Source organism: Gorilla gorilla, chromosome 14, assembly GCF_029281585.2.
Source record: "Gorilla gorilla gorilla isolate KB3781 chromosome 14, NHGRI_mGorGor1-v2.1_pri, whole genome shotgun sequence".
NCBI lineage: Eukaryota > Metazoa > Chordata > Mammalia > Primates > Hominidae > Gorilla > Gorilla gorilla.
In genome coordinates this window covers 109,019,089-109,036,392 of record NC_073238.2, presented here as the reverse complement: position 1 = coordinate 109,036,392, position 17,304 = coordinate 109,019,089, and the positions used below count along the sequence as shown (strand labels likewise).

Genomic DNA, 17,304 nt, shown 5'->3' with positions numbered 1-17,304 from the left:
TTTCCAGGCAGACTACGCATCGTCTGAACATTGGGACAGAATTTAAATCAGCCATTCGATGAGCTGGTCTTCCACCAAGATTAGATGGAAAACTTGGCCATTGGAAAAGAATATGAAAATGGTTGTTAACCATAAATCACAAGCAGAGAGGAAACGACTAAACAAGTTGGCTATGTGCAGTATTCAATCCACTCCAGATAATTTGGAAAGGGATAGTGGAGGAGGAATTTCTCAGGGACTCTCCGGAATGACTGTACCAAGACAAATGGGAATGAGAGGAAGAATAAGACCAATGCTTACACTATGCTGCATAGTCCGCCACACAGTCCTCTGGGAAGCAAGAGGAAAACAAATTTAAAGGAAAAAGAAAAAGAGATTATTCTATACATAATAGCACAGAACAGGCACAAAGTTTAGCTTTGTTGGTTGGCATTCCACCCATCCCCACCCCAAATTCCCTCAGAATGACCAGTAGGATATTTGAGAAATCCACATCCACAGTATAGTGTTGAATACTTACTGGAGATTTAGGGGTCTAAGTCATCACCAACTTGTTAACTTCCAAACCTGGCTTTTTTTTTTTTTAATTTACTTTTATAAAATATATTCCTCTAAGATACACCATGCACAGTCCATTTTTACTCTAATGAATCAGCTGGAATAAAGTAACTGACACTCCCTGTCCAAGTGCGTCTGTGGGCTGTAGAACATGTTGTGCTCTAATTTTCTGAGCTGTACAACTAACTGCCTTTTACAGAGGCTAATTTGAAATACCTTTTGATGCTCAGATCTTAAAAATCGAGCTATTTTGTGCTGATTTATTTTTATACTTGACATTTCCAGTGAATTGGAACCGTCTTTTAAAAAATTATAGTTTCACATCAAATTATGTAAGAGAATTTGCAGAGTACACATTTAAGAATAAAGGAACATAACCAGTCTCTTCCTGAGTACAAACAATAATCTCTGGCCTGTTTGATTGAAAGTCATTAATAGTCAGCTGGGACAGAGGGGCTTCTAAGGGGAATTTGTTGGTGACAAGAAAGCAACGTGATGGTAGGATGACTCTGTTAACTGAATTACCGCAGTTGATAACATTAGTATCCTCAACAAATCATGGCTGTTGGCGGTAGGGACTGCGATAGTCTCAGATGAGTTGGCTTTCCGTGAGCAGCTGAATTTATAAAAATACATTCACTCATTCTTGGATAACACAAACCACTTTAGGGTAGTATGTCTGAAAGCTTCTGACTACCTCAACTGCTTCTTATGTGTATATAACTTTAGAGGAGCAAATGGAAATGTTCCCTAGAGATACAAAAGAATTTATAAGTTCCTTATAAATATAATAAGATGTTAAATGATGGAACTGGTGTATTTTTTAAGAGAGAGTTTTGTTTTCAATTATTTTATATAAGGTTTAGCAGCAGTTTACTCAGCTTGGGGTTGGTAGTTTTATTTTTAAAACAAACCCCATAATGACCAGTTCACATTAAAAAAATAGCTTTAGAATAACTGATATAAGAACATTTACCAACAGAGCCCAAAGTTATTACCACAGGTACTAATTTAAATGGCACTAAGAAGTAACTCTCCAAGTGCTTTATAGTTATTTTCACTTTGGCAAAAGGGGTGGGGTGATTGGAGTAGTGTTTTGATATCGTCCTTTGAAGCATTTTTCTGCTGAAACACTTCAAGAAATGAAGAGAAATCTTTTCCAATTATCCTCCTTTTCTCAGACACATGCTTCTTATAAATATTCAGGAAACATCTTTTCCAGGGAAAATTAAAACAGGAGTAGGTAATATGAGACTTGTTTATAAACAGCCTAAATGGGCTGTAATGGATGACAGACCCATCTGGATAGTTTCACTGCGCATCCTTCTTGAAGATGAGCATGTTTGACTGTTGGACTGGAGTCTGGCCAAGGGTAACTCCCCCACCTTTCCAGTGTTCAGAGCTATATTGGGACCCCCAAAGGACGAAGGCCTCAGGGGAGCCAATGGCTGCTGAGACTCTTATTAGCTTTGGACCTAACTCATGCCTCTCAGGAATAACCTTGTTATAGCTCCGTTTGATGCACAAACAGTGCCTTGTTCTCAGGAGCTGAGCAAAGTGGGCTTATGGCTGGCTGTGCATTACACGTCACTAATTCTTACCATTTGGGAAGGGATCAGAAATTAATTTAATAAAAAAATCAGTAAAACTGCAATTTTCACTTACAGAGCCTGAAGCCACACCTTTGAGGAAGTAAATCTACATGCTGTCTGAGAATGTTTTAGAATAAAATTGGCTTATTGATTTAAATACTTAGGCACAGAGTCTGGTCCTTGGCTTTTACTTGTGATGATACGTTTAACCATTACCAATCATTTTCAGAAAAAGATGGATAAAATATATTTTTGAGGGGTGCAAAAGGTAGAAGATTTTCATTCTGTTTGCTACTTGGCTATACTCTTGAGACCTTTATATCTAGGGCATTTTGAACATTACCAATAAAGTTCCTTTATAAAAGGTTCAAATCTCAATTTTCATGTCCATCAGATTTTAAACACCAGAGAAAATTCTCGAAGTGTTGATGCTTTACTTAGTTTATGCTAAGCTGCAAAAACATTGTCTTTAGAAACATATTTTTCTTGCTCTACTTCCCCTGTTTAAGGGTGTGTGTTTATTTCTCCCGAGGATGAGGGAAAACTGCTTCTCTGTTTCAAAGGGAAAAAATTAATTAGTTGCCATACATATCATTATATTATTCAAATTCAGTGCAATTTTAACTAAGTGCAAAATGTACCCCAGTTCTTTTAAAACTTTTTATTTTATTTTATTGTGGTAAGGATACTTAACATGACATCTACCCTCTTAACAGTTTTTTTTAAGTGAACAATACACTATTGTTAGCTGCAGGCACAATGTAGTACCTCAGATCTTTAGAACTTATTCATCTCACATTGTACTCCTGTTCTTAAATTAGATTTTACAAAAATTCAGAAAAGACTGAATTGTTCCAATAACTAAGTTAGAGCCAGCGAAAATGGGAATAAAGGGACCAAACCCATACTCACCATTTATCCTCTGGTTAGAAAGATCTTGATATACAATGCAATTTGTAAAGTAAAATTTAAACAGTATAATCTAATGAAAACCATCATTTCTTTAAAACAGCTGACTAGTTATTTGGTGGAATCTAATTGGTTGTTTAAAAGAAAAATGGTGACTATTTTAAAACTTTTCCTGAAACTGCAATAGAGAATAGATGTAAGCCGCTGAGCGCATTGGCTCATGCCTGTAATCTCAGCACTTTGGGAGGCCGAGGCAGGTGGATTGCTTGAGCTCAAGAGTTCGAGACCAGCCTGGACAACATGGCAAAACCACGCCTCTACAAAAAAATAAAAAGCTGGGCATGGTAGTGTATGCCTGTGGTCTCAGCTACTCAGGAAGCTAAGGTAGGAGGATCACTTGAGCCCAGCAGGTCGAGTTTGCAGTGAGCCATGATCATGACACTGCACTCCAGCCTGGGGCAGAGTGAAGCCCTGTCTCAAGGGAAAAAAAAAGAATAGATATAAGCCAGGTAAAGTAGAAGGTTGCAGCAACTACAAATATCTACACTAGAGAGAAGGTTTTATTTGCTAATAAATGGCAATAAATTTATAACAAAATGTAACAGTTAGTTACCCCTTCATTTTGATACTTCATGGATAGGCCTTTAGGTTGTAAGCACATATGATTTTTATAGACAGAAATGCTGAGATGTACTTACTTTGAGGCCAAATTCAACCAATATAATCTTATGAGTTCTACACTATAGAAGGATATTAACTAAAATCATAAAGCAATTTATAACAGTGACTAATAAAAGTATTTTCATAACTGGCAGTCTTTGAGATCTGAGTTTATATGACACAGTCAGATGTGGTTCAAGTGCTTTATGACATTAAGGATTTCATCTGTTAATTTTACATCAAGATAATTGGCAAAGCAACATTAATAGCACTAACAATTGTAGGTATATAAAGTGTTTATAGTACTACAAATGGAAGAAATTGAATTAAAAATAATCAGGCAGTATTTCTTTGAAATTATGAGCTTTTTTTTATAGCAAAATTTGGTCTTTAAAACACATTTAAAAATTGTATTTACTATGTTTATGGTTATATTTTCCGAGTATTATAAACTGCTTTGATGATGGATATCACTGAGTCCCCTGACACATATCTAAACAGCTCAAAGACTGACTAATTCTAAGGATTCCAACTTTTTAAAGACACATAAAAAAGAAAAAAAAATGATAGTAACATTGATTTGGGGTTTCTGGGCAAGGTCTTTCAAACAGAAAACTTTGCAAATAAGAAGTCATAATAAACTTGCATTATATCATAATTGAATACATAACCATTTTCAGAAAAGAACTGAAGCAGATGAGTAAGAAATGTGCTATTGCAATTATATCTCTGGAAGAACTGGCAACTTAGTTTTCAAATTAATATTTCATGAGAAATAAGAAGTTGAAAATGTGGTCACTGCACACATGCATTAATAGTTTCTTAATGGATTAATAGATTTCTTAAATAATCCAATACATGACCCAAAAGAAAGATCCCATTACTTTTCAATATTCTAATTAAGAACAGAGGCAGATATAAGCATGAGATGACTCTTATAACAAACTTTTCCAGAATCTCCTGGGAGTTTCAAAGAATGACCTTGGTAAAACAAAGCATCCGCCATGGTTATCAATCTGAGAATACTCACCAGCCGGTCCAAGCTTGTGCCTGCAGCAGTTGTTGGTCTTTCCTCAGGATTGTAGGGCCTGAAACGTGTATTAAAATTTTCAGGAGCTGAGCGGGCAGATCTGAGGGCTGGAGCAGGTTTGGGCTGACCACATCCCTGAAAGACCTGGAAGAACCATGGAAAAGTAAAAACAGCTATACAATGAGTTTTCTCCTAAATTCATGAGGCAGAAATGTGCAATGCAATGGTGTCCGCATTTCTTATGAAACTTTTACCTCCAATAAACTCTAATTTTGAAATGTAAACAAGTATAACCACTAATATAACAGAAAGAATTACCCAGACATATACACAGTGACCAACTGTAATACCTGACTCATAGTTTCAGCATACACAGTCAATCTTATTATTGGTAGATACATATTTGCAAATTTGCTTACTCATTAAAATTTATTTGTAACCCCAGAATTAATACTCACAGCACTCTCATGGACATAGAGACACAGTGCCAAAAAATCTGAGTCATGTTCCCAGCTGAGGTTGGAGAAGACACTCTCCTTATTTCAGCTCTCAGACTGTAAACAAGTGTTCTCTTTGTGGTCTTTGTAGTACAATGTTTTTCACATTTTTGTGCTTTTTCTTGTTGATTTCAATGTTTAAAATGGTCCCCAAGCATCGGGCTGAAGTACTGTCAAGCTTTCCTAACCACAAGATGTGTAATGTGTCTTATAGCAAAAATATGTATGTTAGATAAACTTCAGGCCTGAGTTATAGTGCTATGAGTTCAATGTTAATGAATCAACAATATATATTAAATAAGGTGTCTTTTCACAGAAACACACATAACACAAAGCTACATATTGATTGGTTGATGAAACTGTTGTGCCCAGTGGCTTGCAGGAGCCTAACCTTGTATTTCTCATTGCTGCAACAGTTCAGTATTTGCTAAGTCAATGTTTGCAGTGACCTTATAGAACATAACTACAATAAAGAGAATCAACTGTGCTAAAAATAGGGATTGCAATAGTTACTCCACAGGATGATTTCAGGATTAAATGAATTGTATCTCACTTTTACATACTTGAATTTGACATTCTATAAACATCCGTTTGGGATTCCTGTTATCATGACAAATTATTTAATTGTATAGCATATAAAGCCAAATAATTTCAGTGACTCCCCTTTGAGTAATGAAAATCTCTACTGGAAGAATTCTTTAAAAACACTCTCTTGAGCAGTGGTATAGAAATAGGACAAGCAAATGTGGATGAAATCCATATAATAACAGCTTCCTCTAATTTTGTTGTTGACAGCTGTTCATGTCACAATTAAGATTGCTATGGGAAATCAAACATTTTATTGTAATGATCTTAGGGACTGAGCTGCCAGTTCTTTTCCACAGTGATTTCACTCAGGGTGGTGTGGAGACACTTCCTTTGCTGTTTTTAGAAGCTTTACACTCTGTGCTGGTTATCGAGAGATAATACCTTTACTAGAACTACAGGAAATGCAGTAACATTTTCAGGAAACTTTGATGAAGTTTAACTTTATTCTATTTCTTCCATTTCTCCATAGCAGATGATTTTTCTAGATATTTTTCCTTCAGTAAACTTTTTGGGGTTATTTACGTGGGCTGATCCTTAACTTGCATGTAGTATACTTGCAACGCATTCGTTCCAGTTTTATTATTTCATTCTGTGTTGTTTAACTCTAAAATAACCATTTTTCATAACGCATATGATGTGATTCCACTGAAGTACGCAGAGAGCTCCTGAGTGCCATTCACAATGACGAATTCCGTCTTGAGACACAATTCATTTTGTTTTACCACTACAGCTAATTTTTCTTTTGTTGTATTCAAAAGTTCTCCTTCAACTCAGCATTTTGCAGAGCGGCGGTACTTTGTCTTGGCATTCCTCGAGATTGGTCTTAACACACTATTGATTATTCTTCTCTCACACAATTTCTGAAGCTGATGGTGTAAACCGGTGTGATAAAGATAGTGGGCCCTTTTCTCCCTAGTGCCTAAATCACTTCCCTCTGGCAAGGTCGCTGCTGATGGAGGGCATTAACATTTCCAAAGCTCCAGGGATCTGTTGAGTGTGCTATTCTAGATTGCTTTGAAAGTGACAGCTGACTTTTAAAAAATGTAAAGCCTAAGGCGAAACAATACTAATGCCCTTGCTGAGATTTCATGAAGCCATGTACTGAAAGAGTTAATGGACTTTTTAATTCACCCTTTGGGAAAAATCTGGCTCACTGGGTTAAGTTAAATCAAAGAAACACGAATGCCCTGAAAGAATATTAGTGTTCTAGGGAGATATTTCATCATAATGGAAAAACCTCACGTTTGCTGGAATTTTTTTTTTTTTTTTTGGAGGGAGTTAATTATTACAGAACATAGGTTAGTTAATATAGCCTACTAGCTTTCTGTTATTTAGGTCAGGTTTGGATGTTGAAGATAGCTTCCATGCAGAAATCACTGGGTCTGTGACCAAAACTGAGGAACACACTGACTTCTAATTACTTTGGAAACAACACCTGGCCACATAATCAGGTGGAGACCTACATAACAATCTGTCACAACAACCTCACATCTTGAAAGCCCTTAAACAGAGATCCTATCATACCCTTAGAAAAACAGAAGTGCCATAAAAGAAACCCTTTAGTGTGGAAGTGAGAGACAGGACTAGCTGGATTTCCTAGGCCGACTAAGAATCCTGAAGCCTAGCTGGGAAGGTGACCGGAGCCACCTTTAAACACGAGGCTTGCAACTTAGCTCACACCGGATCAGGTAGTAAAGAGAGCTTAAAATGCTAATTAGGCAAAAACAGGAGGTAAAGAAATAGCCAATCACCTATCGCCTAAGAGCACAGGGGGAGGGACAATGATCGGGATATAAACCCAGGCATTCCAGCCAACAAGGGCTACCCTCTTTGGGTCCCCTCCCATTGTATGGCAGCTGTGTTTTCACTCTATTAAATCTTGCAACTGCACACTCTTCTGGTCTGTGTTTGTTACGGCTGGAGCTGAGCTTTCGCTCACCATCCACCACTGCTGTTTGCTGCCGTTGCAGACCCACTGCTGACTCCCACCCCTCCGGATCCGGCGGTTGTCCACTGTGCTCCTGATCCAGCAAGGTGCCCCTTGCTGCTCCAGATGGGGCTAAAGTCTTGCCATTGTTCCTGCACGGCTAAGTGCCTGGGTTTGTCCTAATTGAGCTAAGCACTAGTCGCTGGATTCCACGGTTCTCTTCCGTGACCCACGGCTTCTAATAGAGTTGTAACACTCACCCCATGGCCCAAGATTCCATTCCTTGGAATCTGTGAGGCCAAGAACCCCAGGTCAGAGAACAAGAGGCTTGTCGTCATCTTGGAAGCCGCCCGTGGCCATCTTGGGAGCTGTGGGCACAAGGACCCCTCCATTACAGAAGTTCCCAGCCTAGGGATCAAGAGCTATTTTTCAGAATTTTACAAAACCTAATAAGAATGGTTTACAAAGGAGTACTTGGCCGTTGTTTTTGCCTAGAAATGATAAAAAACCTTTGTATTAGTCTTATACTGAGAATATACCTTAACATATATCTATCATATAACTTAGATGACTTACAAAGTAAAAATTAATAATTTGATGTTTAATACATGTGTCTGAATATCTGTGTCCTCCAAGAATTCATAAGTTGAAATCTAATCACAGATGTGATGGAATTAGGAGGTAGGTCCTTTGGGAGGTGATTAGGCTCTACCCTCAAGAATAGGATTAGTGCCCTTATTAAAAAACAACAACAAACGATCCGGAGAGCACCCTTGTCTCATATGAGGACACAGTGGGAAGGTGCCATCATCTATAAAACACCATGCAGGTCCTCACCAGGCATCAAATCTGCTGAAGCCTTGATCTTAGACTTCCCAGCCTCCAGAAATGTGACAAATAAATTTCTGTTTTTCATAAGCCACCCAGTTCATGGCATTGTGTTATAGCAGCCTGAGCAGACTAAGACAGCAAGCAATCTGTTATCCTGAAAAAAGTATTTTTAAAATATGAGGGTCATGGGGTGGGTGACAAAGGAAATTTTTAGGCAGAAAATTTGGACTGTCTCAATTTTCTGAGTTTGCTCTAGCAGCAGTATAGTTAGGCACAGTTTTGTAGCTCATGAAGGCCATGGCTAGGTTAGTATAAGAGACCAATTAGCCTTTTCCTCAGTGGCTTGGGTATCCCAACATTTTACATTTTGAATAAGGGGAAAAAACAATTGAGAAATAATAATGTGATGGATAGGGCTGTAGGTTCAATGAGAGTCAGTAGATCAATTGGTTATGGCTGGAGATGGAGATTGGGATCATCAGCTTAAAGATGGTACTTAAAGCCCTGAAACTGATCGCATTTACCAAGGACAAGTATGTATCGGTGGGCAGATGGATGAGGCTGAGGACAGCCTATTGCCATGCCAACATTTACAGGGTCCTCTCTGAGCCTCAGTTTGCTCGTCTATCAAATGGGAATAACAATATTATTTACCACACAGATACACTATGATGATAAAGTACAATATGTAAGGCAGAAAAACAGAACCATGTATCTAGAAAAGTACATGCCTGATAATTAGTTAATTTTATCATGCCATAATCTGTATTTTCCAGAAGTTTTGCTTTCTAGATAAGAAAATTTGAAGAAAAAATGTCTGGTCTGATGTTTCTTGTTCTTTTCTTTCTTTTTTTAACCTTTTAAAAATCTTTTAATTTTATTTTAGATACGGGGTCTCACTCCGTTGCCCAGACTGGAGTGCAATGGCACAAACACAACACCCTGCAGCCTCAACCTCCTGGGCTCAGGCTATCCTCTTGCCTCAGCCTCCCGAGTAGCTGGGACCACAGGTGCATGCCAACCGCACCTTGCTAATGGATGTCTCTTAAATGTTTTCCACAAAATATTATTTTAAGGGCAAATGGCTGTTACATAAATCATAGATTCCACCTATTAAAGTTAAATTAGGTAACTTCACAAGGGCTCCATCATGATAACATGTGGTCAGACTCATTGACAGGGAGGATGACATCGGTAGTGTTTCCCAAAACTATTTGACCATGGTTTCCTCATGGGGTTCTCATAAGACTGATGTTCCAAAGAACCCACCCTGAGATATACTGTGAAGGTGGTTGTAACCTGCCAAGGAGAGACATGATTCAGATAGAACTGCATTTACTTAGAGGTATTTGTGAAGCTGTTCCACCCTCCTCTGCTTTTAATTCCAGAGACGAATGCTATTTTAAGACACTAAAGGGCTTCTTTTTACAACAGAACAGAAGTTTTTAGAGGTTATCGCGGCAGGATAAGCCAACTTATTGTGGTACAAATCATTTGCTCTACCCCTTTAAGAAATAGAATCGGTATTACCACCTCCTGACCCCTGCCTGCTTCTCTCCAAGGGATGTTGAAAGCAATAATTAGATAATTCTGGAAAGTATTTGGAAACCTCAACGTAGACAGATGCTACAGATGTACAAAGGAATTCTCCTTCCACCTAGCTGACTTGCAAAACCTGTGGATTTTAGGAAGATATCTGGCTCATGAATCCTCTGTCTTAAGAGGATTACTAAGATAATGTCTCAGAAGTCTGTTGGCATTCTGAGATTAAAGAAGCTGACATTAGGATAGGAAGGGCTGAAAGGAGAAACATTTTATAATTCTGGAGGGATGGGAAGGAAGAGGAGGTGTGGTGATAACAGGTTTAAGTGCTGTGTCTTAGGTTTCTAAATACAAGTATTTTTCCTTTAAAAATATTAGGGCATCTTAACATATTTCTCTTAAAATAAACTAAGGTGCCCACTCTTTTGGAGGCACATGTAGCTTTATACCTTCACCTCTTTGTCTTCTTTATCTTCTTCATTGTCTTTTGCAGCTTGATGATACATTTAAAAAGTCATTACTGGCAACCTGAAAAGCAGTGGCTGCAGGTAAATCCTGTCTCAGCTCCTGTGGTTTTTAAAAATTCTGTCTTCTCACTTTCTACTCAGCAGGTTTCCATAATGGGGGAAAGGTGCTGCTATTCTCATATAGGCAAATATTGAAATTTGCATACAGAGCTCTAATCTTTTATATTAAATCCAAGTAACAGTTAATGTTACCTGGATTTAATTAGATTTGATGTTTTAAGGGTAATGTTTTATTTACCTATGAGATTCTAATTTATATTACAGTGTCAATGAATGAACTGTTAGATTACTACTTGGGAAATTCAAATATATTCCATTTATACTCAAGGAAATAGGAGCTATCGTATCTTCATTAGTGTGGATACCATATATTTGTCCAGGTGCAGCCATTATTTTCACAAGAAATGGCTGTGGAGTAACCAATAGGTGTTATCAGTGCATTCTGGTGGCTATAACAAAATGCCTTACACTAGGTAATTTATAAACAACAGAAATTTATTTCTTACAGTTATAGAGGTTGTGAAGTCCAAGATCAAAGTGCCAACAGATTTGGTATCTGGTGAGGGCCCTCTGCTTTATAGATGGCACCTTCTTGCTGTGTCCGCACATGGCTGAAGGGCAAAAAGGACTAACAAGCTCCTGCAGGCCTCTTCTGCAGAGGCACTAATCCAGCCCATGAGGGCTTCACCCAGATGTCTTAATTACCTCCCAAAGCCTCCACCTCCAAATACCATCACCTTAGGTGTTAGGATTTCAGTATATGAAATTTGGAGAGACACATACATTCAGAACATTGTAAAAGGTCACAAACACAAGTCTAAAAGTTTGGAATGTTAATATTAATCTTTCTCCTAATACTTGTGTGACCTTGGGGTTACAATGTTCTCCCCAATTCTCAAAGCTGTTGGGAAGATAGAATGATATGATGCATAGAAGAATACACTGAAAACATGAGGTATAATGGTGCCTTATTTTAAGTAAGTAATCTGTAATTAAATAGAATAATAATGGGTAATAAATCAAATCTAAGGATTATGCAGAATTACACATGAATAATTTAAGCTCTATGATGAATAGGTTTTCATACATTTTGTTCATTACTGTATCCCAGTATCTGTAGGAGTTACCAGCACATGATATGTGTTTGAAAAAATTGAGAATGAAAGATTATGAAGAAATAAAATTTTTAGTCATAATCTTCCCCTTTTGCAAACATTTATTGAAGGCAATTAGCATGTAGATTTCTGTAATGAGAAAGAAAAGATAGGAAAGGAAAGACAATGAACACTTATCAAGTGTCTATGATAGGACAGACACTTCACTGTGCTATGTGTTTTATATGCATTATCTCAAATGATCAATTATCTCTTCAAAATCAAGGTTGAACATTTCTTCCTCAGACTGAAGGAATGAATCACGTATCCATGTAAAACAAATTATTTGATATTTCCTTTACTACATTTACTGGGCTAAATTAAAGCAAAGCCAAATGGACAACTTTGTTTAAAGTGATAATGAGACCCAAAATACTGTTTCCTGATCACTTGATAATAGCTACTCAGTGAGCTTGATAAGCCAGTTAGGAGGACCTTGCACACAAAATAGTTACATTGGCTTCCTGATTGGCCCGTGGGAGAGCTAGCAGAGCCGTGGGTGCTGGAGACAGCTGGTCTCAGAGCTCAGGCAATGGCCATTGCTTACTGCAAAGTGGCAGACAACTTGGGCTCCTTACTTCCTGGTATCACCAATCTGTCAAAATGATAAACAGCGGCACCTGTACATTGGAGCAGTTGTATCCTTTCCCTGCCAATGATGGTCTAGGTATGTCTAAAATAAGCTAGACATACACTGAAGTTTTGCAATTTAATAGACTGCTTTTACAGGACAGGTAAACAAAACTTTAAGCACAGAGCTAGGGCCTTTCTCAAAGTGGAAGTGGTGACTGAAATGTGTGTGCCTGGGAGCATTCACGTATCATTAGGAAGCAAATCAGAATTAGTTGAAATATGTTAAAAAAATTTCATTAGAAGTAGTAGCAAAAGGAGCTACATTATACTATTACATAAGATAACTGGCACCTTAGAAATTCATTTCACACACTTTTAGGGGATTTCTAACAGCATTCATCTAATAGCATAAAAAGTGTTTTCCTGAATATAAACTTAAAACATCTTGATGATGACTTTTTCTTTAGATATAAAATTATTATACTCACTACAAAGGCATTTTAAATGTCAGTTTTTTTTTTAAATTAGTGTGGTAATTTTTTTTATGGGTTGCCTTCTAACAAAACAGTTATTCATCCTTAGATCTTAGAATAATCTCTTCTCTAGTCATCTTTTTTCTTCCCTTTCCTCTCATTTTGTTTTTCTCTTTTTTCTTTGCTCCCTGATTCATGCTTTTCTTTCCTTAAAGATTGATTACAATGGTCCTCAGGCCAAGTTCTCTGGCAAACTCTATGTCCCTGGATGGGTTCAGCACTCTGTTAGGAGAATTTTGGGTTCTACTGAACCAAGGAAAGTCATCAGTTTTAGTTTTGTCCACTTTTCATTGGCCTCAATTTTAAAAAGCCAGCTACTGTGTCAGTTTTAAGGTTTAAAAAATTTACTCCTGATGCTCACACAGCTTGGTTCCAGAATATCTGTCAGATGTATTGCATACTTCTTAAAATCTTTTCTACAATAAAAGAAATTCTTTTCATTTGCATTGCATGAGAAGATATTTTTCCCTGAAGGATTTGCATTTCTCAGGCAGCAAAACACCTTGATATTTCCTCCCAAATGGTGAGGAAGGAGGAGTTACAAGGAACTTTACGAAGCAAATTTTTGAGTGTGGAGAGGAAAAAAGCCCTAATCCTCTTGGCCTGACTAAATGATTATTATTTCATATGCCCTTTGCTGGTAAGGTTTAAAGCTGTTCTGTAAGATCACTTTGCAGAATATAAGTAAACATGGAATTTACATCAGACGGGCTCTACCATTCCTTCCACCTACGATTCAACAAATATTTGTTGAGTGTCACAAACATAAGTGCTGGGGATATGCCAATTGGACACGTCCCTGCTCCCAAGAGGGTTTGGAGAAGAAATCAGGCAATTATTATAGAATGTAAGAAGTGTGACGGAACATCCACAGGGGCAACTCACCCAGACCGGAGCATCTGAGAAATCTTCCTAGAAAAGCAGTGGTATGCTGGACCCGGGTCTTACTGGGCCATGAAACTACATGTTAAGTTTTTAGGAATTTCATAAGCCAGTAACAACTGCGTTTAACAAACACATTGTTAATAATAATAAACACATTATTAATGTGTTTATTATCAAACACATTGATTATTAAAAATTAAGTTGTATAAACTTACAGTTATATGAATTATATTAATAACAAAGGTAATAATTATACTAAAATCTCATTACTTTCTAATTATTTTACTATTATCTATGCTCTTGAGGTTAATCGTGTCAGTCGTATCTATAAGGTGGAAATGTTACATCAGGGTGTTCTACTCTGTGTTCAGTGACATCATGTGGGTAGTTTGAAATCTGCACGAGGGAGTAATTACACCACAGAGATGGGCAAACACTACAAATGAGCATGTTTCCCCCACAGATGTGGCTCCTTCGCATGTTTACATGTAGGCTGGCTGAGGCAATGACTCGATCAGAACCAAACCAGATCGCATATCACCACACAGAAGGGAAGTGCTGAGAGCTGGGATAAGGAGGTGTATTTATGAGACTGGGCAGAGGCCATTGAAATTTCTCTAACACAATACTTCACTGCCCATGAGAAGCACAGTTCCATGGCAGGTGCTCTTCTCTTAAGTAGGAAGAAGTCAGAAGGAGACTTTTTTTCAGGGGACCAGGAGAGCACCTTCTCTTGTTCCTAAGAATACACATTGAGGGTTAAAGCTGAATTGTGTTTCAATCATTTATTCTTGAGTAGGCTACATTAAATGTAATCTTCTCATCTTACGGCCCTGAAGTTAAAGTGAAAGCAAATCTTCAGATAAATCTCTAAAGATTAGAGATAAAGGAGTTTTTCTTTAACATCAAAAGGAGAACATTTTTGTTGTACCCCTTTTACATGCAAGGAAAGTTAAAACTAGTTCGCTCTGGATGCGTATCACATAAATGCATCATAAGCATGTTTTCAAACCTTCATTTTACTTTCTAAAAAAAAGGTGTGCTTCCCTCTTCCCTCTGCCCTAGCACCTGAAAAATCTGACCCTGTTATGCAGCAATATTACAAGCAGGAATAGAACAAACCCCAATTTTATGTGCGCTAGGTAATGAAGTCATCAAAGAATAAATGATGTTTCAAGGTCACTGTTTCTCGGTGGAGCGCAGTAAGTGGGAACTGATAGGCAGAATACAAATAGAATTTGAATAGAGAAGATACTGTGAATCTAGAAATCATTGAGAATATGCTCTTTTCCTTTAAAAACAAAACTAAAGAAGTAGAAATAGAATGTAAAGCTTTATAAATATTATGGCCATTCACTTTTTTCTTAGAAATCAGGCAGAAGGGACCAACCTGTCAATGAAGCAGGCCAATTTTTCCCTCAATGTAAGAATAGTGTGGAAATTATTATTACATGGAAATTCCTCTAAAGCTCTTTGCTATGGAGGTGTTGATGTAGCCAACAGGCACAGACTAGAGTTGGATTGCTGACACAGTCTCCTGCACTACCCCTTCCCTTGAGCCTGCTTTCTCCTAAAAGCCTTGTTCATAAACATTTATTTAGAGATCCATCTCCCTTTCTAAGTGATTCCCTGCCATCAAAAATAACACCATACGTCCGTGGGTTTAATGAAGGGGTGTGGATTGCAAGTCTGATCTTCCGACCTTAGGTGCTAAAAACAACCCCACAGACTATCATAGATGAGACAAGACCAATGAGTCAGTGCTCTTTAGAATTTAGGTACCATAGATATTTTTAATAATAGCAATTAAAATGCTTAGCCTTTGGGAGTGGTTTTGATTTGACTTACTCCATGGTAAACATTTTACATGGATTATATCATTGTGCTCTCAAACAACCTTATGAGTAGGTACTATAGTCTTTCTCATTTTTAATGTGAGTTAATTTAGACAGATAAAAAATTTGCCCCAAATCACACAACATAGATCCCATGTCAGTCTCATGTCAAAAATCTGACCTGGTAACTGCTATCCTAGTCTAAAGAATACTAGACTAACTTCAAGTACATTTTAAGGTATTTTCTATTCCTTATCGCTGGAAGTCTCTCTGGCATTATATTTTCATGTTCTGAATTCAACTCAGCAGAATGTACTGTTTCTTCCATGTGTAAAACAATGTGTTAGGAAGACTCTTCGCAGAATGTTAGAATGAATAAGATGTAACTCTTGTCCTCAAATAATTTATAATCCTGGGCAGGAGAAAGTAAGCACAAAAATAACCGCAAAAAAAGGAATAATATGCTCACTGCCTTACAACGGACATGCTAATACAGGAGCTCAAAGGAAAAAAACAGATAAATGCTACTGGAATAAAAATATATTTATTTGAACTAAATTCTAAACTAATCCTGATATCTGAAAGAAGATATTCTCTCCATCTGAATTTCCAAGATATTATTTTCCCCGAACATTTTGAAAGGAAAAAGATCTGGAGAAAAAAAAAAAGATCTGGATGCTGGAAAAAGAAACCTGTAATAATCAAGGCGATAATGTTCATAAAACTATAAACTATTAGAGCTGGTAGGGGACATTTAGATTAACCCCTCCTTTCACAGATGAGGAAACTAAGCCCCAATAGCTAGAGACAGAAGTTGTTACATTCTCTGTTCTGTTCTCTTAGGGGTTTTTTTTTTTTTTTTTTTTTTTATCTTCATTTGAGCTGTGGATTGGGAAAAACTGTCTAGAGAAAATTAAGTACCTGAAGGCCATCCTGCTCATCTTTAATGGGTTCTACCCTCGTCGGTAGTAAGAATTAATTGAATGGATGGTTTCAATTGGAATGTAGTAAGTCTTCCTTCTTAATTTAGATTATCTCTGACAAACCAATCTTTTCCTAGATATTAGGTTTGAAATTATTCCGAATATAGTTAAATGATATCTAGTGAGATCAGTTTCATCTTCCCTGATAGGATAGGAAGAAGGTTATCAACACATCTGAAATTCAAAGGCAGAGATTCAGGTTTTTTCTCCCTTCCCTTGGGGAATTTCCACAAATCTGCAAAGTTCTGAACTGTTGGGTAACTGCGGTTGTGGAAGATAATGGAATAATGAAGGCTCTTCCCTGCCTTTGATGAGGATTGAAACTGGTGAATGTAGTAAGCTTGGTTGGGGCTTGAAGCACTAACAACTACATTTCTTATCAATAGGTTCCCTATATATAGTATGCTGTGGGTGACAGTCCTCCCTTAAATGGCTGGCTCCTCAAAGGCTGAAGTCTATCTGGTGCTGGTGGGAAGGTAATTACTGAGGAAACAGCATGGCATGCTGGGAAAGTCTTTGTCTTTGAATCTGACAGACCTGGGCTGCAATCCCCGTTACACCATTTGTTTGTTACATGACCTCAGGCTTGCTACTTAATCTCTCTAGACTTAACATTTCTTACCTGTATAATAAAGAAATGAATGTTCTTTACAAGAATGCAGTGAGGATTTGAAATAAAT

General features: G+C 37.5%; 1 protein-coding gene across 2 annotated transcripts in view; it reads right to left on the bottom strand.

Annotated features, from left to right (window-relative positions):
* The window catches only part of GPC6 (glypican 6), a 1,199,462-nt gene that overhangs the window by 102,158 nt on the left and 1,080,000 nt on the right, over window positions 1–17,304 (bottom strand). For both annotated transcript variants that reach the window (XM_055360577.2, XM_004054645.5), the window contains one exon: window positions 4,750–4,893. In XM_055360577.2, the coding sequence (XP_055216552.2) occupies window positions 4,750–4,893 (144 nt within the window). The remainder of the gene's footprint in view (window positions 1–4,749; window positions 4,894–17,304) is intronic.